The following is a 27,734-nucleotide window of genomic DNA, read 5'->3' as shown; positions in this document are numbered from 1 at the left end:
ACAGAAGATTCAGGGTTAGCAATGAGACATTTAAACTAATTAGAACAATGTCCGGCATTGAGCACAACTCAAACACTTCAGACTAATGGGCTTATTCCTCACCATTTTCTTGCAGCAAACATCACTGCAATGTAGAAAGCATCTTGTCCTCCAAAGAAGTACTTGGGACAGTTGGCTGCTAGAGCTATAGATGAGGAAGGGAATCCATACATGTGTTTTCAAGTGCATGGAGACTTCAAGGCAATATAAGCTCGTTTTTGCCCTTACCCTATGCACAACAGAAGCTGTGTGGCCACATTAGTACAATACCATGCTGGAGTGATCTAGCCTGTCTCTCAGCAGGGCTTATTAGCTCAGGCTCGGCGCCACATTAACCACTGCCATATGGCTTCTGGTTGATTCAAAAAGCAAACTGAATGAGCTCACATCTGCCTGAAAATGTCTGTATAGCTATGCTCTTTAAAATGGTAAACCTGCAAAAAGCCATCCTCCTGCCCCTCTGGGAGGAGCCTATCTTGTAATAGGTTAGGATTTTCAATCCACATTTACTTCAGTGTTTATAGAAATATAAGCTGACACAATTAACTGTTGTGGTCAGGCTTGGAAACTACTCATGGATGTGTCAGAGATGAAAAGTTTCATTTCAAAGAGACGAGTCTGAAAAACGGTGTGAGTGTGGTAAGACTTCAAATAGGATGGAAGAAGAGAAAGAAGAACATTAATACAAACCCCAAGGTATAACCCGGTATTTTCTCTCCTTTCTGTCAGTTCAGGCTATTATTACTCAAGACTTCTTACAGTCTTCCAAGATGAGAAGGGTCTTCTGAAGAAGAAGGTAAGGTTTTTTCAAGGGCTCAGCCAAAAGCCCACACTGTACAAAACGATGTGACAAACACTAATGAAAGATTAACATGCCTCTGTAAAGCGCTCAGATATGCCTGTGCTAAAAAAAATAAATGACATGGGAAGCAGCAGTATAACAGAGTTCTCAGGGTATCTTCCTTCTTAACACAGAAACAGTAGCTGTGCAGATGTGGACACTAGCGACATAGGGCAGAAGATGGGAAAGGTGCCCTGAAGATAATGCAGGAGACAAAAGAAGCACATGCCATGGTCAGAAAGCAAGGGAGATGACACACTGGAATCTGGAGAGCAGATACTCCAGCAGAAGCAACCGGGACCCTAAAACAGAGATTTAAAAGCGAACAGAGAAAAACTAAGAGCAAGAACCAGGATTTAGAGCCATTCTTACCATCATCTGGGACAGCTCTGTGGTTCCACATTTTTTTTCACAATCTTTTACATTTCTTTCCCCTTGGGGTGCCAAGTTAACTCACAGCAGTTCCAGTTGTGTCACCAGAGGAAGCAATATTAATAGCAGAAGAAATATAAATCACTATTCTTGCTCCTCGAGGAAGATGCCATTGTAGGGATCAGCAGATGAAGGATGAAGAGAGGTAGAGTGGGAAGCCAACCCTCCCAGGGAGTGGGAAAAAGAGAGAGAATGAAGAAAAAGGATGGGACAAATAGGAAATTGCTGGGGAGCAACAAATACATATTGGGAAGCTGAAGAAAAAAACCCTCCTTCTCCTCATAACCCTCCCAGGGTATATAGGAAATTGCTGCTTGCCCTTTAATCTGCCCCCCAAAAGAAAAACAATTAAAATGAAATAAAACCCTGCACTGTAGGTGCTTGCTCCCCATTTCCCCTCACCCCCATTGCTCTGTGTGCTGTGCACTCAGGCCATGAACTTTAATGCAGCTCTCCATAGAACAGACAATGTTACCATTAGCATTCCGTCTTCTACAGGAATATGCATTCTTTGGCTATGCTTGTATGCAATTTGGGGAGATGAAGAGAGTAAGAGATTAACAATGAATAAAATAAGGAAGAGAGGAGACCAAAAATAAAAGGAGAATAAAGAAGAAAGAATAAAAGGATAAACATCTTGAATTAATTTGCAGTGGCACTGTAACAGTACAGCTTGTGTCAGAAGCATTGCTGTTTTAAAGAGTTAAGACAGTTACTCCTGCACAGCACACAGCAACAAATTTGATCAGCTTTTGTTTTCCTTGTCTTGATTCACCTCCCCTCTTCAATTTTTCCCATTGCAATTTAACTTTGGAAAGAAAGGCCCATTTCCTAAATGAGGAATTAATTTCTGTTTTTTCCACTGTTCCCTCCAGTACAGACAACCATTTATTTTCCCCCTTTTAACTGATCAGCATAGTAATTTCTTCTATTTCTTTCTTCTTTGTTATGACCAAGATCACGTTGGGACGACCTATGTAGTTTTAAATTTGCCAAAGCACAATGAGGCTATGAATGTTTTCCACCAAAAAGAATGAACCTAGCTCTCTTTGACAATTCATTAACAAAAAATTCAGGGCAAATGCATAAAGTGTCTTGCTATGGCTGGTACCTCTAAAGGAGGTTTTCCTGTAATAACAGAAGTTCAGAGACTTTGTTTTCACATTTTGTGCTCAACATTTTTATCACTCACTCATGTAAAAACAGCACTGCACAAGACACAATAAATGCTTTGTATTTGTGATGTACTGTTTAAGGGCCAGGAAACCAAACTGGAATCAAGAATTCAGGTTATAACTTACCTAAAATAAGAGTGTAAGTCATTCAAAATTCTTGATGTCACAAGACAGCCACACAAAAAAAGGAATGAAAATCTGTATGCATTATGCATTCCCATAACTTTGATCTTAGAAGCTAAGAAACTTGAACAAGGAAAGATAAATGGCTTCCAAGGATTTTCTTTTAAAAATCAAATGAGGATGATTCAGGATAAATGACAGATAAGGGTTAATACGAAATAGAGGGAAACAGCAATCACAGCGCTGAACCAAAGTTTCAATGCAAAGACTTTGCTTTTTGTATTCAAAGGATTTCTTTTTGAGGTACAAACATCCTTTTTCATGCATAAGATTTTGCCTATTAAAATTTCGTGTTCAGTATGCATAGCTTTTTCCTTTTACCACCTACACCATGTCTTCATGTGCACAATTAGGAAGCTTTCTGAAGCATGAGCATGGGACAGAGACAGAAGCAGTTGTGAAGTCCTGACCTCCAAACCTGGATCAACCATCAACTTGCTCTGGAACTTAAGCAAGAAATGTACACATTCTCTCACTGGGAAAGTATTTATAATTACAGGCAGTCTGACTGCATCTTGATTTTATTGAGGCCTAATTAATTATGCAGGCATTGCCCTAAATTATCATAACACTTGAGAGATCCAAAATTATATGGAGGATGCCCTGCCCAGATGGGAGATCCACAAATCCTGTGAATGATCTGCACTCCTTAGAGTCTGTAATTATTTCCAGTTTTTGCCTAAAGATATGCTCAAAGGCTCCACCATCTTGCTTAGATTACTGATGTCAGCATCTTATATACAGGCAACTGCATTTGGGATGGGATGCAAAGAAGACAGAGGAGCAACATGGTTCTTTAAGGAAGGCTCTGAGCAAACCTAAGACAGACAACACCACATTCCTTACAAATCACAGCACACTAGCCATTTACATTATCAGCAAAGGCAAAGGAAGAGCGCCTTTACATTACAGGATACAGCAGGAGGTTTTGCTTATCTGAGCTTCCAAACTCTTATCTCCACACAAGCAGTTAGCCCTAATCAAGATGACAGAGTCAGGGCTAGACAGGTGGAAGAAAAAGGCTGGGTGAATGCAAGGGCAGGTTGTAAGATGGAAGAAATGTATGGGGAATGAGGTGAAAATTTCACTGCAGTGGTGTGTGGTAGGGAGGCAATGGGGACACCATGGGAGAAGTAGTAGGAAGTTTTGGGGTACAACAGGAAGATTGCTGAGAAGTGAATGGAAGCACACTGGAGGTATTCACAATCTTAGAAGCAACCAGTATTCACTGTGAGTATTCCTGTGAGTGCCCACGGAAGTCGTTGCTAATGGTAATTGCAGACAGTGATGCTCCTGCCAACTACATCCAGACAAAATACAATTGGAAAGACCAAGCCCAGTGATCACAGCAGTCAGCAGAAACTAGACTGCTTCTTCCTCCTCAGCCTGAGGCAATGCAAACTCATAGCTTTGGGTGCCAAGGGTAGTGCCTGAAACACATGGCTATGTCCTAATGACACTGGGCTGCCATGCAAAGATGGCTAGACTGATGGGGCTGGGAGGAGACCTGTGTCTGGTGAGGACACTTCGAAGCCCAGAGTCCTAGCCTAGATCCTCCCTCCAAGCAATTTCTGGGTCTATGCACTTCACCTGGCATGACAGCAATTCCAAACCACCACTAAGGGCTGGAAACAGAATAAGGAACTTCCCCACCCTGGTGAGCATCCTCTTCTCTCACTTGCAGACAAGACCTTGCATCTTCTTCCTCTGCCATGTCTCAGCTCTAAGCAGAGACTCACACAGCCTCCCATAGTGCACTGAAACACTCCTTTTCAGCCATATATGTTATAGGAGGGCCACAGTAATTCCAGGAGAAAAAATACCTAGATGAGCAAAGAATAACACCAGTTCTGCTCTGGCCTCATGATAATTGTTTTTCAATTCCAACAAACTAAGTTAAAGATAAGCATTTGCTTCATATCCAAGACTGTCAGTCCCAATTCATTTGTAATAAAGAGAGGGATTAGCCACATCAAGTAGATGCTTTCATACTGTGGTGTAAGGAATACACGAGAAAAATGATGTTTAGCTCCAGTGCACTGAGAAAACTGTTTATAGATAATATATTTAAGAACAGAGATTAAAACACATTTCAATAATGATTCTTCACCAGATGCACCCAGTGGACATGTGTGCTCTGAAGAGTGACTTCTGTTACAACTGAGCAGTACCGAGAGCTGTGCTCAAAGAACATGTCTGTTTCTACAATCCCAATCACAGATAGTTGTGCCTATCCCTTTACTTCAGTTTCTTACTTGTTCCATTCCCTACTGTTTATAACCTGAAAGACATAAAAATTTATCTCTCTTGAAAGTGTATTTATTCGCCCTTCAAATGAAGCAAAGATATGCAAAGACTACTTAGATTTTTATTACCTCACCTACATAAACAGATCAATTTCCTTAACCCTACCAGCACAAAATAATATTTTCTTTTTATTGCATTCCAGAGGAAGTCGTGCCTTAACTTGGGTCTTATTTAACCACTATTTATCTACATCTCTTGCTTCAAACCTTCTGTCAGGAACCAAGCCACCACCTCTGTTTCTCCAGCACCCTTAATACTTAAGTCTGCAAAGCCCAGTTCTGCTGACTCAAAGATCAGTGCAGATCACTGCAGATGAGGAAAAGCTTCCATATATTAAAAGTGAGTTTGGTTCTTGGAAACACCATCTTTTTGCAGGAAGTGTAGATATGAATCAAAAAAAAGATGTCAAGCATCAACCCTTATTGAAAAGAAAAAAGAAAGTATAATCCTAAAGTTGGTTTTTTTTTTTGTCAGAAAGTATTGTTACGAAATGCTTTAAGCAGCCTTTGACACTCACAGAACTCTTAAAATGGCAATGAGTCAAAGATCAACCAGCCTTTAAGGATGGAAACAACTGGAAATGCTTTACAAGTGGAGCCACCAAAGAATTTCCATTGATTAAATGCTCCCTGGTATTACACATACATTGAACATCAACATGTATATAGTTTGACTTCTCTTGATCTGGCAATCTCACGGCTTAAAAACAGGGAGGTAACACCTGTAAAGTGTATTACTAAAACTTAGTTTCATCAAGTTAACCATTATTTTGCATCATATAAATGTAGGTGTTCGTTTTAAATATAGGGACTTAAATGACTTTTTTTTAAAAGGTTGATTTAGTGTAAAAATTAAATCTATCACTTCAAACCCAACAACTTCATCTGTATTACAGCTGTTGTACTATTTTAATTCTTCATCTTCCAGTTGCTAAACTAAAATGGAAATAACCTAATGGAGATAAGGTAACAGAAATGGAATAATTCTAAGTCGGGTTGCAAAATTAATACATTTTCCCCATCTGTCCTTTAGCATGTGGCCCATTCCAGGCCCCAATCTCCCCTTGCCTCCCAGCCAACTAGCAAGATAATACAGATGGTTGCTGCAAAGCTGTTAAGATGTACATCTGAATGCATATTTATCCACTTGGCATGATCCTGCTACAGCTGTAAGTTGATGCAAATCTGCATGACAATGTAGCTTCAGTCTCTTGCCTGTGTGAGAAAGTAGCCATGATATTAATAGCACTGCTTAAGACAATGCCAGGCAAACATGACGTACATGAATGAGTTGAGCCAGCTATGGCAGCACTCTTAATTTACACCTCTGAAAACAAACATTCATCTGGGCACGCGAAACAAGTGTATATCTATACCTACATGCAAACTCATTTTGCTTTTGTTTGTTTTTGGAAGTGGAAATTGATAACACAAGATAACTCCACCAGATGTCATGGTGAAAGGATACTGTGTAGGTAAGGGTTTCATACAATCACCAGAAAACAAAAGCAATCTGTGGGGCTTTATCCCATCCTAAGAACCATTTTAATAAATACAGGTGGCACTGCTAGTCAGGGATAGCTGCTTTTGTTCTGGGTTTGTCTTTGTTCTGGCAGCTGGGAGAGGAGTTTTCGTGTATAACAAAAGGAATGTACTTAATAGGCAACACCTGAAAATCCTTCAGGATAATAAAGTATAGCAATAGAAAATGCAAGTTTAGAAAGCATTTGCTGAAAAAAAGCAGCAGCACTGGAATCTTCTCTTTATCTCAGGTCAATTGGCTTGTCACAGTGGGAAGTAGATTTGAAAAGGAAATTGCAAGTTCTTAGCAGGTGTGATTGGAGGAATTGAGTTAATAGCCAGCAATCACTACAGGTTCGGGTAGGGTACTTAAAAATTTAAATGTATGCATATGCCACAACTACAGAATGCCTGAGCTTTGTCTGGTTTGCAAAAACCAAATAGAAGAACTGGCAATTTAAATCTCAAACAAAAAAGGTAAATTTTTACTTAGGTCACTTAGGTTTAAGTGTTCTTGCATTAAAAGTTTCCCTCAAAAGCCCTCAACTGCTTCACCTTTGTACAGCACTGCCCTAGCTACCTAAGAAGGAGAAAAATAACTGTTACAGACAAACCCAGGACACATATGATTGAGGTATATAAATCATACGTGCCTCTGATCTTGTTGCACGCTGGTGGTCATAGAACCATAAAAAAGTACGGGTTGGAAGGGACCTTAAGGTCATCCAGCTCCAACCTCCTGCCATGGGCAGGGCCACCTCACACTAGACCATGTTGCTCAAGGCTCTGTCTAGCCTGGCCTTGAACACAGCCAGGGATGGAGCATTTACCCTTCCAGTACCAACAGGATCTGATACGGCATGTGCTTTCAGATGATATGGTTTCTTACCATGCGGAATGGTGTTTTGTATCACCCTGTTGGCAGCATATAAATGATTTTTAAACTCCATTTTTCATTGCCATTTCTTCAAGGCTCCCTAGCTTATTGTTTCATGTGTCAAAAATTAAAAGAAGGATAGCTTTCAGATTCAACAAGCTACTTTATTCCCACTCCTGAATAATCATGCACTGTATTCAGCAAGCTACAGGTACAAATGGGTACAACACCTCTAACAAGAAAACAGCTTAATTTGAGAGGGCAGGGCAAGCCATCACCTCTCTAAAGAAATGGGACTATATCCCAAAAGCACTATTGTTACTAATGCAATGCACAACTTTTCTGCATGGATTCTTTTCAACAGAATTATGAAAGGTGGTCGCTCCTAGACTACTAGTAGTTCCTCTTTCCAACCAAAGAAGGCAGTTGTTATAGGTAGATAAAAGGCAAGAAAATTATAGGACAGTGACAAATATAATGAATTTCATTTCTACAAGTTTCTATTTCTCTGAGGAAGAGAAGAACACAGGTTTTGTATTGTCTTCTCTAACAAACAAATGCATACCCTGCAATGAAGTAGTATGAGACTACAGGATGCATCACAAGCTAAATGCAAACTAGCCTTACCTCCAAGGCAAGGAAAAGACAGATCCTATTAAGTACATCATGGCTGGATGACTCTATGCTCAAAACTAGTAGTTTTAATTAGTTGATTTTTGCATTGTTTGAAAACCTTTTTATACTTACTGTGATTCTCTCATCTTTGTCATCGAGAGGGGTACCATCTTTTTTCCATGATATAGTGGGTTCTGGGTGACCTCTTGGGGGCTGACATTCCATCACTGCAGGTTCACCCACAGCTACCATTACATCTGATGGATTTTGTCTGAAGTCATCCCGTAGAACTGAAAGAATAAAGAAAATTAAGTAAGAAATTACCCAGCAATATACCAAAAGCGCAGCAAAGTTTTTTCCTTTTGGTTCCTGTTGTCATTATACTTTATATTAAAGAAAAATTCAGTCAATGAATTTCATTTGGAGTCTGCGGATGGTGTGTGGTACTTCACACTGTAACACAGAAAACCCATGTACAACTCGTATTTAACTTCTAACATGCAACCCAGGTGACTAATTCTGACAAAGATGAAAGGCTGACACAGCCATAGGACTGTCTGCACACAAGAGCTGCCTTACTGGTGGTACTTGGCATATTTGCCTAGTATATGTGAGCACAAGAGTCACTCTCACCTTTGTGACTGGCAAGATCATGAAGCAGATCCCCCTGGAAACTATGCTAAGGCACATGAACAATAATGGGTTGACTGGTGACAGATAACTTGGCTTCACTAAGGGCAAACAGTGCCTGACAAATTTGGTGGCCTTCTACAGTAGAGTCACACCATCAGTGGATAAGGGAAGAGCGACTGACATCATCTACCTGGACTTGTGGAAGGCATTTGACACTGTTCTGCATGACATTCTTGTCTCTAAATTGGAGAGATGTGATTAGATGGATGGACCACTTCGTGGATAAGGAATCGGCTGATTAGTTGCACTCAAAGACTTGTGGTGAACAGCTTGACGTCCAAGCAGAGACCAGTGACAAGTGGTGTCCCTCAGAGGTCAGTGTTAGGATCTTGTTCAACATCTTTGGCTGTGACACGGACAGTGAGATTGAGTGCAACCTCAGCAAGTCTGCTCATGACACCAAGCTGTGTGGTGCAGTCAACACCCTGGAGGGAAGGGATGCCAGCCTTGAAAGGCTTAGGAAGTTATGTTGGGGCTGTTCAGCATGGGGAAGATTCTGGGGAGACCTTAAACCAGCCTTTTAGTACTTCAAGGGCACCTACACGAAATCTGCTGAGGGACTTTTTAAAAGGGAATGCAGTGACAGGACAAGGGGTAATGGCTTTAAACTAAAATAGGGTAGATTTAGATAAGATATAAAGAAATTCTTTACTGTGAGGGTGATGAGGCATTGAAACAGGTTGACACAACAAGTTGTGGCTGCCCCATCGTTGGCAGTATTCAAGGCCAGGTTGGAAGGGGCTTGGAGCAACCTGCCCTAGTGGAAGGTGTCTCTACCCATGGCAGGGGATTGGAATCAGACAAGCTTTAAGGTCCCTTCCAATTCAACTATTTATGATTCCTTTCGCAACTGAAGAAGGCACAATGCCTTCTGCTCAGGTAGGATGTCACTTGGGGAGAAGCATGGCAAAGATTTGATCTTTTGACACAAGGTCAGCTTGCCAGTAACTCAAAGACTTACAGTTAAGGATTGGCCACTGGCCATATGAATTGCAGCCATCCCTGAGTTTATGTCAAAAATTAACAACTTCCCAGTTCTTGATGATATTATATGACACCACAAATTTGTGCAGCCTTTGCCAAACTCATCTTTGTCATTTGGCTGAGACTTTTTCAAGAAAAAATACCCCAATAAAAATCTTTCCTGACTTGAGGGAGTCATCTCTTAGCCTGAGCCAGCACCGGATCCTTCATTTGGAAGTCAATTTTACTACCTTTTCTTAGAAAGAAACATTCTTATTGTAGCTTGTTACTAGAATTTGTTCTTTCTCATCACTTGGCCAAGCTCAGGCCTAGGAAACTCTAGTTTCCTCCCGTCACCCACTATGAGTTTTATCAATAGCTGTGTGATTATATTTCTTTTTTGGGAGAGGAAAGATGTCACACTGTGCTCAGCAGGCCACTACACAGGGACACAATTTAACAGAATAATGGCATTCCTACGTCTTGCCAAGTAGGTGGCATCAGGTTTAATCTAAAAATAAATAAATGATACTAAATATAACATTCAACTCCTCTCCACTGCTATTACTCCACCCACACTGAACAAAGAATACAGAATGGAAAAGTACATTACAACCATAGGACTCTTAGGATTTTGATAAGGGTATCTGTCACTCTTCCTACCTGCAACAATCTCGTGTCAGCAGTAAACACTGAAAAGAATCTGCAGCAAAAAATATATCCCCCAAGCCATGGACCACACACATACGGACATTCACTACTCAACACTGGTTTGGCTGTTAATGCCACTTCCAATTGAGGTGTGATATACTGTTAGATGTTAAGGAATGTGGCTGTGCTTACAGACTGGCAGGTACAGCACTGCCACCAAAGCATTCCTATCTGTAAGGTCTTTCTGAAGACCTTTAAAATGATCTGAGGGCAAATGAGTGACCTACTCTGGGACAAAGGTATATATACACCTTTCTCACATACATTGAAAACCTTATATGTACTTATTCCATTTATACCGATAAACCGTTGCATTAATAACCAGATGCAACTTCTTATGTTTCCAAATAACCCTCAAGCCATCCAGATACAGTAAAACACATAGCATAAATGCCGAGGCTGACACCACTTCTGCTTAAGTCAAATATTTTTTTCTATTCACTTTAATGGAGACATGATCTGGCTTGGAGCCACTGGTCATATTATTATTTCTTTTTATCACTTCTCCAAACTAAAGAATATAAAAGAAGAAACAGAAGTTGCACCGAGTTGCTAAAAAAACCCTATATATCCAGCTCCCAGTGCCAACAGCACATGAAAGTGCAGAAGAGTTTATTTGCTACACCTCAGTTCCACTGGAACACAATTAAAGAGGTGTTTTGACCATGAGTAAGAAGCCTCTTATTACTGCTGAAGATTGTATCACTTGGATGAAATTAAGAGATATAAAAAGAAGTGCCCTTAAGTTTCAAAAGAAAAAGAGAATAAAAAAAATCAATGGAACTGATCTTAATAAACTGTAAGAGCTTTTCAAGTCTGAAAAACCTTGTAAATCTAAGAGGAAAACCTATCAGATAGCACCTGGGATGGCTTTTAACACCTTTAAAGCAACTAAGAAATCCAGCAGTAGCGTAATAAAAAGAAATTACCTCAGTAATTTCTACACCCCTTAAGTCTTTTATCAGCTTTACAAGCACCGTACCTTGTCTGTAAACCAAGGCTTTCCACAAATGAACCAATGCTTAGTAGAAATGCCTTAGGAGGACACCAAAGGTGCAGGCCATAGATACATCAAAACAAGTATTTTTTTCCCCATTTACTATGAATTATTTTGGCTCTGACATTACATAATGAAACGCTAACAAAACGTAATCCATTAGAGATTACTCCATAGATAGTTATCATGTAATTATTTTTGCAGCTGTAAAGTAGATACATGCTCTGTTTTTTTTTGCCTCAGGCCCTGGCAATCTTGCATGAAGTTATAAATTTTAAATTTTCTTCCCTTACTGGAAAAAAACCCACAATAAAATCATATTTTCTTTTCTGTCCTTCATAGCCAAGGCTCACTGTAAACTGAGAATACATTTCCTTTTGACGATATATTAGAAGTACACTTTATAATCCAATACAGCACGAGCTTTCAGTCACCGAAGGGTCAAATTTCACCACATGCACCTCCTTCTACATATATGCAGCTGGAATGGAAATAGATAAAGAGGATGGTTGCCTTTTCTTCGTATTTTTAACAAATTCAAAGTATAATCTTCCTAAATATAATCCCTCCCCCCCCTTCTGACATACAGTGGATAAGGTTTTCTAACATTTTACTCTAGTAGTTTCTGAAATAGAATGAATAATAATCATAACTGTCACTGCACAGCTAGGACAACTCCAAGGTCTTGCTGTGTGAACTCTGAACTCCCGTGTTTGTGCTGAAAACACTTTTATGCTATGCTTGCTGAACTAATCAGGTTCAAAAGCAACTTTCGTAATTCTCCTTTGAAGTCATCTACTCTTACAACTATTTAATAACATGTACTATTCAAGCAGCAAACCAATTGCAGCTTCCCCAGAGAATCTTTCCCAGAGCAGAAACGAACTAGCAATTGCTTGAGGATAAATTTTTACTGACAAGCAACATAAGTAAGACAGGAATAACATAAGACAGTCTGAGAAAGTTGGGGCTGTTCAGCCTGGAGGAGAGAAGCTGCATGAGACCCCACAGCAGCCTTCCAGTATCTGAAGGGTGCCTATAAGGATGATTGGGAGGGACTCTTCATTAGGGACTGTAGTGATAGGACAAGGGGTAATGGGTTAAAACTTAAACAGAATAAGTTCAGTTTAGATAGGAGGAAGAAGTTCTTTACTGGGAGAGTGGTGAGGCGCTGGAAAGGGTGCCTAAAGAAGTGGTGAATGCTCCATCACTGGCAGGGTTCAAGGCCAGGTTGGACAGAGCCTTGTGTAACATGGTCTAGCGTCAGGCATCCCTGCTCAAGGCAGGGGGGTTGCAACTAGATGATCTTAAGGTTCTTTCCAACCCTAACTATGCTAAGTAGACACAGCATTTTTTGTGTAAACCCTAAACAGTGCATTAGGAAATGCAACAGCTGGTGTTTTGTTCCTTAAGTTCTTGTTTGGCTACTATGAAAAAGAGTAGGGATTCATTACTGGGTGAAATGGGAGGTATTTAGGCAGGTTTTTTTTGCATATACACAATGTAGGTATTTCATCAAGTAACCATGACCTAGTTCAAAGACAATAAAGAAAATACAAGAAGAAAGAAAGCAACCAGGAAGCACTGGTGAATAGGTGAGAAGAATGTATTTGTAAGTAACACATTAATTGCCTTCACACATTACAGGTATCATGCCTTAACAGGTGGCATCATTTTAGAACTAGAAATAAGGAAATCCGAACATTTTGATTGCACTTCTATTCTAGACACTTCTTGCTAAATCAGTTTGAAGCATTACTACTACCCACCACAGTAACACAGAATTCCTTGTAATGGGAAATTGCCTATTTCTCATCAAACCTGAAGATCTGATAAATATTTTACTGAATCTGGTACCACATTCTGCTGTAAGAATGCTAACATATTACAAATGTCAGGGAGGGTATGAATCTATGTAATTTAGTATTAGTACTACTTGGCTAATGACACCAGTAAAGAGCACTGGTAGTCAAAGCAACAAGGAAATATAGCTTTGCTTTAGCGCCCATTCACAGAAACAAGACACAAACCATAACTAGGTGAATTAGAGTTAAATAAAGGTGTTATATGAAACAGCACCAGTTAGATGTTTGAACTGCTAGCAGTGAAATTAGCTCACACTTCTAAAATGTTAACAAAATGTACTGCTTCTGTTACTGCAACCTTTAAGATGTTTCAAAATGTAGTCTCTCCAAAGAGTAACTGCTTTTTATACTGCACCACCAGTCTAGGATCTCGGTATCTACTGAAGGTCATTAGTTACCTTCTCTGGAAAAAAGTGCCATTCCCTATTACAGTCAGCAATAAACATTACCAAATACAAGGCCTGCATGCTTCTAATCCATTAATGTAGAAAGAAATCAAGGAGTGTTGCACGTACTGGATCATGCCTTTTAAAAGCTGCTGCTGACTATGATGGAATCAAGCAATATGCTACAATGCAAAAGCAGTTCAATTTGAGACTTTTGGCAATAAACATTCTGAATGCATATGAAGATGTTAAAATGCTGCTGTTAAGAAACTCACAATTGTTAATCGAAAGAAATGAAGGCTTAAGGAGCAGGCTCCAGAAAAAGGCTGTGAAAACCCCTAACTGAAAGTTGCTGATGATAATTTATGGATACCACTCACAATCAGTCTGATTGTGTTTCACTAGCTGAAGATTTGGGCTTTAAGCATTGCCAGGAATCTTACTGGGCAACATAGCTAGCTGCCATCCTGTAACAGTATTTCCACATGTGGAAAGTGTCAATGAATTAGACAATGAATTGGTAATCAATTAAACTACCAAATCTGATAAGTCATATAAAGAGTAATTTTAACTCCTGTGAGGAGGGTAACTGACAGGCCTAAGAGAGCACACTGCAGCACTGGGAAACCTAATTAAAACCTGAGGGATCTGTGATGCCTCAGGCATGAGACTCTCAGAGTATCCCTCAAGTTGACTGAAAACAGATAAGGAGAAGGGACCTAATTATTAATTTGACTGACTGTGTACAAAACGTGATCCCTCTCAACATCTTCCATGTATTATGATCTGGGACAAGGCGTTCATTACTTGTAAGTCTGTAGAGACCGCAGAGACAGTTTCCCTTCAATTGTCCTAAATATTTAGACTTATTTTATTTTTTATTACTATTATTATTATTTTTTTATTGTCCATTTCATTTTAGAGTTTTGGAGTTAACTGAGTCATGCTTATTACAGACAATAATTTTTGTGTAATCACAGAAGACTTCCAAATTTATGGACACAAACCAAGGGGTTTCAGACAGCGCTCAGAAGAACTGCACCTTTGGAATATCACAAATTATTTTTCCCTAAGCAAAGAAGGGTTTGCATCCCTAAATGAAGGATTTGGGTGAGCTCTGTAAACAGAGGAGTTTTTTTGCTGTACACTCCAGGTCAAGGTTCTCATGTCCAGTTTGCAATGAACTGTTAGCTGCACTAGCCTTCCTTCAAAGCAAAGAGTAATAGAGAAAACGAATCCCATTAAGATGCTGCAGTGAAACCTTGTCTTAGCCCTCCAAATTAAAGCATGAAGAGGTAACTGAAATGACAAAAAAGCTATTAGGACCACACAGTGAAAGAGACAAGGTGAGAAGACGCTTTATCAAAATGCCAGCATTTTCCTTAACTACTTATTCAAACATTATTTCATGAGCAGAACGGTTTTCCCTTTTAAGAAAGACACGAACTAACCCAGAAACACCACGGTCCTGTAACTCAGGATTCCAGGGAGAAAATCAAAGGAAACAATGCAGCAGGAAGGACAGAAGCAAACATTTAGCCAGTTCTCTATGAGAGCTTACAGCTAAGATATATGGAACTGGCAAATGGAGCCAGACCACAGTGGATTCAAAAAGTCTTGCTGCCAAATAGCAAGCTACGCTGGCTTGAGATGCGAAAAACTGACTTTCTTCCCATATTTTCTACGCCGGAAAATCCCTCAGTAGGCCAAACCTGAAGGAATCTTATTTGTCTTAACTTCTGCTGTTAAAAGAGAAGATACAACTATTCTACAGACTTGCCAATGAAACTGTGGCAGCACCGTTCCTCAAGTATGGGAAAGACTTAAATGGCCAACGTACAATTGCTTACAGCCATCCTTTCACGCTGGAGAAGCCAAAACCTTATCAGCAGAGACATTTTCAAAGAAATGAAGGTTCACACGCCTGCAATAACAATGTTTCTGCACTATGCATAGCCCTAAATCTGCTCATGCACTATGCAACTGTTTTGCTAAGGTCCAGCCACAAGGCAGTAATTTTAGCAATGTCCTTCTGCTTAGCATTCAAATTTAGCATGTTGTAACTATACCACTGCTATAAGTGGTCTTTGAAAGGACTCTATTTCCATGAAGAAAAATCCCCATTATGGTGTTAAAGTGTTTGAAAAATATGACATTTTGATATCAGAGAATATACAGTATCATTATCACACTCAAACAGCAAAGTCACTTTAATACTCTGGAAAATGCTATTCCCCCATTAGATCTGAGGTCAAGCCTGAAACATCAGTCAGAAGGTGCAAGATGCAGGCACTTCATATGACTGAGTGGCTAATTCTAAACAACAGCACAGCTAAGAACAGCATCTGTTGGTGTCAGACACTATAGCAAAGCCACAATGCTCAAAAATGAGTGGTTACGTACACTTTTATTCTGTTCTATTGTTACTATATACAATGTTATTTCTTGAAAAGAACTACAGACCACAAAGCTCCACCAGCTTTTCCCGTCTCTCCAGACTGCTATGCAGCGGGACATACAGAAGTGAGATAGTGGCTGTTTGGTTAACTATACTCTGCATGTTCAAATGCACGAATGTATCTTTCTTATGGTCATGTTGACTGTTATTTTTTAACCTCCTAAAACAATCAAAGTGTAAACTGACAACAGACTGCTCCAGATTACATTTATGCCATGGATCATGTACTTTTCCAACTACTTTTGCTGGTTTCAGAAAACATTCCAGGAAACCACCTCAGGGGAAAATGGCAGACAGCCTTATACAGAGGTCATAGAGAAATACAGTCTTCATCTAATTCAATTAACTGCTTTGAGTTAGCTCCCAAACGGCAGAGGCAAGTGCTTGCTCTATTTCAGGCATGTTCTAAGATATGAATCATTCTGCTTTCTCACTATAAAGAGGCATGGTGCAATATCATGCACTCACATTTTTTTGTTGTTCAGAATTTGAAAAACATCTAGACAGATGTCTTCATGATTTACAGTGATAGCTCTTCATTTAGACAACCATCTAAAGGCTTCAAAGAGTGAAAAATTCTATGCAGAGAATTACAAAAAGTAGTGAAGTTTAATAGCTACAACAATGAAAAATGGGTTCGTAAGCAAATGGACATTACCCAATTCACCAAGCTGGAACACTGAACTGCAACCCTCAGAGATTTATATGCTATCATAAATGGCAAGACAATAAAATCATGCAGAAAAGTGCTCCTGCATTTGGACTCTTATCCTGGCTTCAATCCCTGTGGGATAGTCAAAGGCAACATGCCAACTGATCAATATGTTAGTATTCAACGTGCAATAAGTGCTACCGAGTAAAAATCAGAGAAACATTGCCTATTAGCAAAGTCTGCCTTATTGCTGGCAGGAAGGACTGCATGCAGTTTTGGATCATCCCATGTGGTAAAACAGCAGCCAGCAGTCTGATTCAGAATTAACAAAAGGAAACAGAGGGCGATGCTCAGTGTGAACACAAATGCACATAAACCCAGCCAGATTTCATTACTGAAGATTTTAATTTTGATTAAATGCTTCCTTTTATATTGGGTCACATTTATTGTTTTCAACCCTGTGTTTTCATTAATATTTTAATGCACACTGAAGATTAAGTTGCGTAACTTCGGTGTTGCGGCTAAAGATAGCATCTTTAATAACAGCTACAAAAGAGATGCTGGCACTCATGGCTGCCCAACTTTGTAATGCCGTGAGGCACTGTGGGCTGGTAGGGACTTCAGAGCACGCAAGACAAGGCATCCGCACTCACCACCAAGGAGGAGGAAAAGTGGATGACTCTTAAGATTAGCTTAGGCTGTTTGAGAAAGGAACTTATAAATCCATTCTAGACAAAACCACCTAATGGAAATGCCTCTGAAGGTCTGAAGGATCAAGGTGGTGAGTGCACTTGGTGGAGACGTTGCTTTCCCCTTTGTTTCATACCCTCTGAGGCACTGCAGTACAGTGCAACTCCTTAAAACCTTCACAGGAAACAGCGGTAAAGAAATTGTAACATGGAATTTTAGTAATGTGACTGTTGGTTTTTCCCCCTTCCTTTTGCTATTTCTAACTCCTAATGATGAAACTTCGTTTTGGACAAAATTTAAGAGCCTATACTTCTTGATTTCAGACGAACTACACTCAATTTCTCCTGCCATTACATACCTGAACCGTAGGGTACCAAGATACACTCGACAAAGACCTATCAAATCTGTTAATTCAATTCTTATCAGTCCTAAGCCGCCCGTATAGGTTAATTTCCTGCTAAACCACAAGACTCCTAGATTTCCATTCAGAATTGCTATAAAGAGGAGAAACAAATGTAGTATTGTGTGAGACCAGGATTCTTCTGTTTCTTTATGAACTCTGCATAGAATTAAAGTTAGTCCAGCAGACTTGCTCTTTTCTGTATACTTAAGCACAAAATAAGACAGGATCTAGATTATTAGTTGATGTATGAAGTCATACATTTTCAGGAGAGTTTTAAAAAGAAAACGCATTGCAACTCATTTTGGAAAGAGGATATAGAGAAGCCAGCGAATTCGCAAGATAAAAGCTACTGCTATCCTCTAATAATTAACTCAGAAGGGAGAAAAAAATCCCAACCCCAAAACACTACCTGGATTGCCAAAATCCTTATGCATGTTTTTCAGATAAACTGTGAGTATACATTTTTATTGTTACATAACCTCCTAGTAATCAAAACCTGTTTTGGTGCTGCTTACCTTTATTGTTAGACACTTTAAAACTTAGTGGTGAATGGTACCGTGGAAGTTATTCACTCTTACTCACTACTATTAGTGTATCTAGTACAAAACAACATTGGTTTCAGAAGCCTACAGCCAGGAACAATTCCAACTTGTTTTCTCACCCTACCTAGTTAGTGTAGAGAGAAGCTATATCAGGCACATCAGAACTGCACAGATCAGAAATTTGTCAGGTCTTTGGATTGCACATTTCTATGGGACTCCAGTAAATACACAAGGTATAGTAAAAGAAATTAAAGAAATAATTTTGGCTTCTCTTGCTTCTCCTTGGTTGATTCCAAACAGAGTAAAACTCTATCTGGGTCAGGGCCACACTCTGAAGGAAATATCCAAATCTTCTCTTGATTTATATCTTAGGATGGGGCTTGGAATTCAAAAACTGATTAGTTGGAGGGGGATGGCTGGAACTATACCAGAAGACAAACACCAGTTTCCAGTGGAAGTTCAGGCAACAGACCAAACTGGAGTCCTCTGGAAACATGCACTGTGGACACTGTTTCTCAGGCCAGCTATTTCCCTCTATAAATACACTTCTATTGGTTGGTCCTACTTGCAACTACTTGTTGTAGACATAACATACATATAGTAGAACTAAGAACATCTGATATCATAAAAAAAAAAAAATCCATATTAATAGCCACTATAACAATCTTAAAAACAACTGATAAATTTTAAGTTCCTATTGATGGTTTTCTTTCAGTCTAAGTATCCATTTATTAGATTTTAGCTAGTGATTACAAAACTAATCAGGAGCAAGAGGGCTACCAGAAAAATGACACAAGCCTTTTCTTGTCAGAAACAAGAAAATACAAGCTAATAAACAAGAATCTTCAAAGCCACCATGTTTCTTTGCATAACAGAATCTAAAGCAAAAAGAGAAATTATTTTTGCTACAGAAGATGCTTCGATGTTTCCTATGTGCTTGAATGAAATTGACTGGCATCTTTCAGGAGCTTACCATGACAAGTGATTACTCAGCAGCTTTCCTGGACCTTCAGACTGAGGCACTACACCTGATGATGCAGAAAATGCTTTTAAACAGTAGACAGCTCTAATGTTTATGTGAACTGTAAGGTGCATATTGGTTTTCTTTGCCATGATTCTTGTTCACTTTAGAGCAATTAGATATTCATCTCAGAACTAAATACAGTGTGTATTGCGTAGTACCAAAATCGCAATACACGTGCTACAACTAAAAGTTGAAACATATTTGTATATTTTGGATTTATTAAGGGGAAGGAGTACATCTATTGTGTCCTTACTAAAGCCATAGAAATAATAGTATTATAGATCTGCAAAATCACTGTATCAACTCACCTGGTCTAAAATGGGAACCCTTAAGAATGTAATAGGAAGCAGGGGGAAAAAAGTGAGTGCTCTTACCACGGAACAGGAGTAAGCAGTGCCACTAGCATTTATTGCCATTATTGTGTCAAACTGGTTTTCACTGTGAGCCTACATGAATAGTGTCCACGCAGTCTTTGTTATTTTAACATGCAGAACTATGCAACAGACAAAACTATGTGATCTCTCAGAGGAAAATTTTTTAAAGAGCAAAGTGGTAACTCTATACATATTCATCTAAAAACTCAGTAACAAATACCTCACTAAATTCTGTCAAGGTTCACGGAAACAACTGGGATTCCTATATAACACATTTGGATACAGGCCATTATCAAACTATCTAGAGATTTAATCAGCAGAGGACACTCTCAGCAAAACAAGACTGATGCTACATAATCAGAAACACCACAGCTGTAAACAATGGAAATGCACATTATTCCCAAACAGTATAAATAATTTAAGGCTTCCAGAACTGAAATTAATCTACATACCATTTGAAGCACACAGAACCACCAATTCAGACAGAATAATAAAAGGTAAGGGAAAAACAGATGGATAATTAAAAAGATACTTTCCATGTGGGAATACACTTAGCTTAGCACTGCCTGTAACAAGTAAAGAAATAAATATCAAGGAAATCCTATTATGCACACATATATTTTACATGATTTTTATTTTTCCCCCACAAGGGATTGTTTTTTTTTTTCCTGTGGTGTGGTTGGACACTGAACCTGCTATATCCATCAACATCTACCTGATTAACTCTTCAGCTCTTTGAAGGGTTAGTGTTTTATAGGGCACTATTTGCAGAGAGATGGAAACAAGCTGATTTGATCATATTTGAGATGGGCATTCTTTTTTTAGTCCCCACTGCCCTAGAAGCCCATACCCTTTCATCCCCAGATGAAGTCTCAACAGCACACTTCAAAGGAAAAAGATACTCATGGTGTCTTAACCTTTCCTTTGAAACTGAATCTGTAGATCCAATACCATCTAGCAAGGCTAATTGCATAGTATGCAAGGGAATTACTGTTATTTCGATATAACCCACCATAGAGAAATGATGAAAGCTCAGGCACTGTTGTAACAAGCTTCACATAGAGACAGCACCACAGACGCACTATGAAAGGCAAGTATCACGCACAGGTAAAATGGGAAAAATTCACAAATTATCTTTAAAATCCTTACAATTTTATTCAAACATCAGCAGCTTATCCTGCAAATAAAAAGGAGGGCAGGGGGAGGAGGGAATGAAGATATGAAAAAGGCATGTGATTTCATGGTTAGATGTTACTATCCTTAACCATAACTCACTGTACCTGCGATTTTGTTACATTCAAATCTTCTTACCCTCTGCAAGCTTTTTTTTTCCCTGTAACGCAGGTCCAAATTACTCTACAAGTTGATTTAAGTAGGAAAAATATGGAAATTCAAGGGAAACTAATAAGAAAATGTCATCATAAAAAGGATTTTTATTTCTCATGAAGCAAGCAACAGTGCTAAAAAGAAAATCATGAAGAGTGGCATGTGCACAAGAAGAAGTATGACCTAAACAGCAATCTCGGAAACTCTTACTATGTTAAACAGCTTCTATTGTAAGAATATAAACAAAAGGTAACTAATTTGGAGACAAGTAGTCGCTTTCAAGTAAAAAAGAGGAACCTTCTGCTCTTCATTATGAAAATTCATACCTTTCATCAGTTCCATTATTTCCATCAATGCAAAAATAAAAGAGAAATATTGGAACCCAAGTTAGAAAAGTGCCTAAGCATGACCCACACTTTCTGAAGGAACAGTAAGTGTTAAGATGCTTAGACGTTTTCTTCAGTTGTTGACCTGTCAGTTCTTCCTATAAATATCAGAAGCAGGGAAACGGGTCTTCAATCTCGCTAAAGTACAAGCTTGGTTTTCAGGTTAAAAAAACACCCAAAACACACACACAAAAAAAAAACAAACCAAACCAAAATCATCACTCTTACAGAACGGGAGCTGTCTTCTCTATTGCTTCCTCACATAAGAGTCAGGAGATACAATGACATGAGTTACATTCAGCACTGCTTTATCTTATCTGTGGTTATACACTGGAGACCACGCTTAATCTTATTCAGAACTCAACAGCTGAACCTAAAGTCACTATGAAGTACCAGGGATTCAAAACAGCTTTCTCTGTTCAAGGATCTTGGAGGGTTTTGTTTGGATTGGGGATTTGTTGTTGTTGTTAGGTTGGTTTTTTTTTTTAATATTTAGCATGTAAAGAGGTTGGAAATTGTTACAGTGAACACATTTGTACATTTATATATCCATAGATATAGACATATTCCTATACTGGTCAGATACTCCATCAAAATACCTTTTGCTTCTCATGTTTCCAAATAACTGTGATGTACTAGCATGTGCGTTACGATAGAATAAAATGTGACCAGAGTTTATACACGTTTGCTTTAGACAACACGATCAACTGATACCAATCAGGTTTTTAAAGGCAGCCAAATTTTTCAGAAACAGGCTGTATGTTATTTAGTAATTTTAACTATTTTTTCCATATGGATCACTATTAGCAGCACCCACATTCAGCAAACACTGAAATCATGATCCAAAAAACACTGAAACAATCATCCAGTATTTTAAAGACATTTTATGCCAAATGCAAAAGTTAAGACTGAAACCTTTGATTTAAATGTGAGGTTTTTTTGGGGAACAGCCATGAAAAAGAGCACAGAAAATAAGGTTACTTTTAATTAAACAGAGAAATTAATATCTAGCACAAAATAACACATTATTGATGTGTTAATTAAAATATTGTATTCAGAAAGATAAATATATTAGTAAGCCAGAAGGATCTGGCCTTATTTTATTATACTGTAACAGAGAGGAAACAGAATTAAACAGATGGCACTAAGGATTTCTCAATGTGTTCAGCGTCTGTGAGTACACGTTGCATAAACGCCAATTAAAATGTGTCCGAGTAAATTTAAATCCCTTGCTGATAAAATACAAGCCAACCTAGCTGGCTTAAGACCAAGGTTCACCTTAATCGTCTGCTCAACTTGTAGCAAGATGCTCTCAAATTGTACAGACATTCCCAGTGAAATAATAAAACAGCATTCCTATCGATTTGTATTTATTTACATTCAAAACTCCCTTCTCAAGTGTTGGGTCAAAGCACAAAGGAAAGAAGAAAAGTACTTTTTTGAGTTGTTGATGAGTCTAATCTAAAAAAACATACTTCTCTGATTTAAAAAGCTTCTGCAGACCTTTCCTTTTGGGTAGTTTTATGAACAGGTTACTTCAGAAGTGCTTTGATAATGTTTATTAACCACACAAGCTGCTTCTTACTCCCCTTTACTCGATTACGGACAAATTACCATCTCAATTTTTCATACATTGCAAAGTGAATGTTGAATGTTATTTAACAAAATACATACAGAAAAGGCTAGAGTGAAAAGTTAAAGCTCTGTTGTTACGCAACCCTACAGTAGTTCTAATTTAATTTGGCATTCAAATGTCTTGCAATAATGCACAGAGATGAGTAACTCTGTGATTAACTTTGTGATTTTACCATATATTTCAAGAATTACAGAGTCCAGACTAGCAGGTCTGTACCTAAGAAAGCTGAGCATCCACTCTCATCAGAAAAGAGAAGGCCTTTCTATGATAAACTGAGCCTTCCATAAAGATTTGGTATCACTGACTGAACTGGGACAAACGTACAACAAGCAAAGCTTGGATCTTTGCAAAGCTAATCAATTAAGTCCCCTTATGCATAATCCATGTGTGCAGCCTTTTCCCATACCAATTATTTCATGCTGGCAGCGTTTTGTTGAAGGAAAAGCCAGTCAGAAACTATAAAACATACAACACAACAGCAAATGAAATTAAATGCCAGAAGTGCAAATTACTATCTAGGAAATGAAATCTGAACTATTCATGCATGTATACATACCAGCAATAAATTAATTAACTGTAGTCCGGGAAAAGACCTAAATGTCATTAGGAGGCGTGCAATGGCAACACTGGTGCCACACTCAGCAACTAGAAAACGAAAGCTTTCCTTGAAAGTGGGAAACAAAAGGTTTATCTCTGTTTTCTACAATAGCGGGAATAATTTACTGGGAAAAGCAGCACACAGTCCCAAATAAGAAAAGCTGTCATCCAAAATACCATTACCAAGAAAAATAAACCAAAAACCTTCCATGCACTGGCAGCATTTTAGCACAGAAATGAGGGAGACTGAAGGAAGGAAAGACACACGGACAGAGCAATTTGGCACTGCTGAAAATATGACCTGGTGCACACCAGGGGTGTGCCAACAACCAATGGTGTCCACTGGAGACTCTTTCTGTCTTCTATCTTTACCTGCTGGAAGAAGCCTTTTTTGCCCAACTCATCTGAAAAGAGGATATGGAAAGAAGAGCAAATTCAGTGGACAAATGGAACCACCCTTTAAAGTCAGACCAGCATTAATTCCATTCAGGAGAGCCAGCAAAGAGCAAGGGCAGGTCTATGAGCTGCATTCTTCTTTTGTACTTCTTTTGCTGCCCAGTTATTGTTCCTGATTGCACCTGTGCTTGATTTCTTCTATTTTCTAGCCCCCTTCAGAGGCTTTATATCCTTGCCTCTTAAAGGTTTCACCTTTCAGGACAGGCCCATTCCCCCATAGCCGAATGTCACATACATCACTGCAAACTACAAGATTTTTGAAATAGGTTTCATACTTTTTGATGGCAGAAGCACCTCCAGCTTCACAAACAAGTTTTGCAACTGATGTTTCAGACATACTTGTCTCAGAGGTCTTGGAAAACAAAAGGATGGATCAGGCCCTACCAAGCACTAATCCTCACAATGACTGCAATGATGCTTAGATTAGATTCTTTACCTTAGCTTGTGATAAGCAAAATGATATGATTCAACAATTGCTGTAATTCTCTGCAGTTGCACAAAGAACAAGCACTTAAAGATTCAGCTGAGCAGCTTTCATTGTTTTCTACTGTAACTGCTGCTCTATTTGTTCAGAAGAGGTGACCTTCTAGTAACCTTGTTCTGTGGCTATGAATGAATGGAAATCTTGAGTTTGACCTCACTTTACGACCTCTATAAAAAGAATTATACTACAGTGATTTTGCATCTTTATGTCAGCATGCCAGATAAATATTTAATTCAATTGCTAACCGGATAATGCATTTTCAGAACAACTCACTATGCCGAATGTGCCTTAAAATATATTGCTAAATTAAGCAAAAATTCAACTAATTTTTAAATATTTAAATGTATTTGACATCTAAGAAATATTGAACAGATAGTGAGAATGCATTATGCATTGAAAAAGTTTTCGCTCCCATTAGGAAGCAGTACCTATGAATAATACATCTTTTTCTAATGTCTTTTTATGTACACAAAAACATCAATTTGTACCTAGCTTGAAAGAAATCTAAATTACAGGTAAGCCACCTAATGTGTCCCTTACTACCTTTTGGCAAGCTTAGTCTAATCAGAGTTTTTTCCACTAAATTACCCAGATCAACAGAAACCCTGCACAATTATATGCCGCTCTCTAAAACAGCACATGATCTTTGCTCATGTGGGTAATTGCCAGGGTGGAAAATTGCAGTGAGGATGATGGTACAGATGTTCTTTTGCAGTTGACCAAACAAAATGAAAGAAAGCAAAAAAATTCCTGTTTCATAATGACTTCTATTTAAAATGCACTGGGTTACACACGTTCACACACGTGGAAAAAAATATAATGAGAATTTTCAATAGATTTTTCTAATTAAAATTATGTTTTTCTGTTGTTAGGTTAGATTTTAAGGAAGAAAGTATTAATAAAGCATCAACTTATGAAAAACAAACACTCAGTGTTCGTAAACTTTAACAATGTATACTATGATACTTAGTAAGTTGAAGAGTTTTCCAAAGCAGGATAGCTACACTAGAGAAAATCCTTCTCACTTGTATGCAAAGATGAAAGAGAAGCAATCTCAGCATGGAAAAGATAAAAAGAGATCTGCCTGATATCGTTATTTCTGCTACATTTACTGTCTCCATGACTGAAAACAGGAATTGTACTTTAAGGGGATAAAGCTCGGTTATCATGAGTAATGTCTCATGTATTTACCAGAGACTGTTGAAAAATCATGCCCACAGAAGGGACATCTCATCTATTTTCCAAATTTCACAATCCACTGCCCTCCTCCCATCCTGTTGCTCTTCCCACAGGCACACCTTGTGAGGTACACCCACAGATAAGCCTTGGGAGTTGTGGGATTTTGTTTCTTCCAATTAATTTACTTTATGATTTAACATTGTATTACAATTTATTTACAATGTACCCAAAATTCATCATTAAGTTTTTGAACATTTAGGTTATTTCCTGAGGTGCCTTGCTTATTTCTCAAATACAAAGCAAAACAAATAAGCCCTAGCAATCAGTTTGAATCAACATACATCGGCACCAGTCTTCAATTACAGCAATACAGAGTGATTGTGATTTTTCTGTTACAGGGAGACGCAACAAGAAAAGGAAAGAAAGGATCATGCAAATGTGGTGGAGAGCTTAGAAGAGCATCTGTTTGAAGCTAGACCACCACAGAATTCCTCCATATAGGCGACAGCAGTTGTTTCTATCTAAATGAGTAGTGTAATTTCTTTTACAAACCCTGAGAAATACCTGGGCTGAAGATCTTCCACCAGTGTATCCAGGAGCAAATGAGGTTTGTACGATGTTACGTTTCCTAGCTTTCTGTCCCTCAATAGTAAAAGTATTTAAGCGGTAGGAGGACACAAGTTAACGGGTGTCTTATATGCACAAAATCTTCCTTTTGTGAGAGTTACAGGAATTTGCTTTTCAAGAATAGCCGCATAACTAATTCTGGTGAGGTAGGTACAGGCCAGAGGCAAGCGCTGCTCACCTTCTATAGTCTAAGCAACAGTGCTTCACTGTTTTCTATCTTAAAGCAGACCTTTGTCTTAGTTTGAGTTCCATGGACACAGATAATACCCTTTCTTATTCAACATGGATATGAACAAGATCAAGAGGCATCCAAGTCACACTCAGAGAGCATGCTGCTATCACTCTTTCAAGGGCTTCATTATTTCTAAGACTACTATTAGGGAAGGAAGAACAACTCAAAGTCAACATGAGATATAGGACTAGGTAAGAATTACCCTCAGCCTCATTTCTCATGAAAGTAAGATGCTTACACGTCTGGATTAAGAGAAACAACTGGAAATAACCAATAAAGTTATCAGCTCTGTTCAAGAAATACAGCATCTATTTCATGGTACACAACTCAGTAGCTTGCAAAGCCTGTAGTTGCTGCATGAAATCTTGCTGGCACTTTTTACAACTCCCTTCATTACTTTTTTTTTTTTTTCTGCATTATTGATAATTTCTTTCAGACGATTCCATAACTAAAGCCTCTCTGCACTGCTTTGCTATTCATTGCAAATATCATGTGTCAGAAAGGGAATAAACATCCATAAATGGTATAAACTGTAACTGAAAACTAGCCATATTTTTTCAGATGTCTTTTTACAAACCAATGCCACAAGCTATCTGCTCAGCGTCAGGCTAGACAGAAGAAGCACTAAAGGAATTGCCTTTCCCTAGGTTTTCTGAACACCAATAGATAACAGCATACATAATTATTTCACGCTATGTATGCACTTCCCTGTATGATCTCAAAGCATGAACAGGAAGGAAACTGCTCTTAGCAACCCCAAGTATGTGTTTTATTTATCCTCACTTAGACTAAAGTAATCCAAAACATCTGACAAATGTTTAACAATAAGAAATACATAATTACTGAGAGTTACCGATGGGAAGAGTAAATCCACTATGCTTCAGCACTTACTGTTACCTATGTGTAGGAGAGTCAATTTCATTTTTTTCCCTCTGCAGAGCAGACACCCATATAACTACAGGCTAGGCTTACCCTTGCTTTGTAGTTCAGCTTTATAGGCAACTAGGACAAAAATATAGCATCCTCTAGGCTATGGTTCTCTCTAAAGCAGTCCGTCAAGGATC

General features: G+C 38.6%; 1 protein-coding gene across 1 annotated transcript in view; it reads right to left on the bottom strand.

The window, feature by feature from the left end:
• Window positions 1-27,734, bottom strand: part of ROBO1 (roundabout guidance receptor 1) — a 707,322-nt gene that overhangs the window by 105,673 nt on the left and 573,915 nt on the right. Inside the window, exon 5 of the mRNA XM_057404322.1 lies at window positions 8,122-8,279. Coding sequence (XP_057260305.1) covers window positions 8,122-8,279 — 158 coding nt within the window. The remainder of the gene's footprint in view (window positions 1-8,121; window positions 8,280-27,734) is intronic.

This window comes from Pezoporus wallicus, unplaced genomic scaffold (genome assembly GCF_028554395.1).
Source record: "Pezoporus wallicus isolate ANWC-B61680 ecotype Strahan unplaced genomic scaffold, APGP_CSIRO_Pwel_v1 contig_5922, whole genome shotgun sequence".
In the NCBI taxonomy this organism is placed as follows: Eukaryota; Metazoa; Chordata; class Aves; order Psittaciformes; family Psittacidae; genus Pezoporus; species Pezoporus wallicus.
Note: the sequence above shows the minus strand (reverse complement) of the source record. Positions and strands in the feature narration are given on the sequence as shown.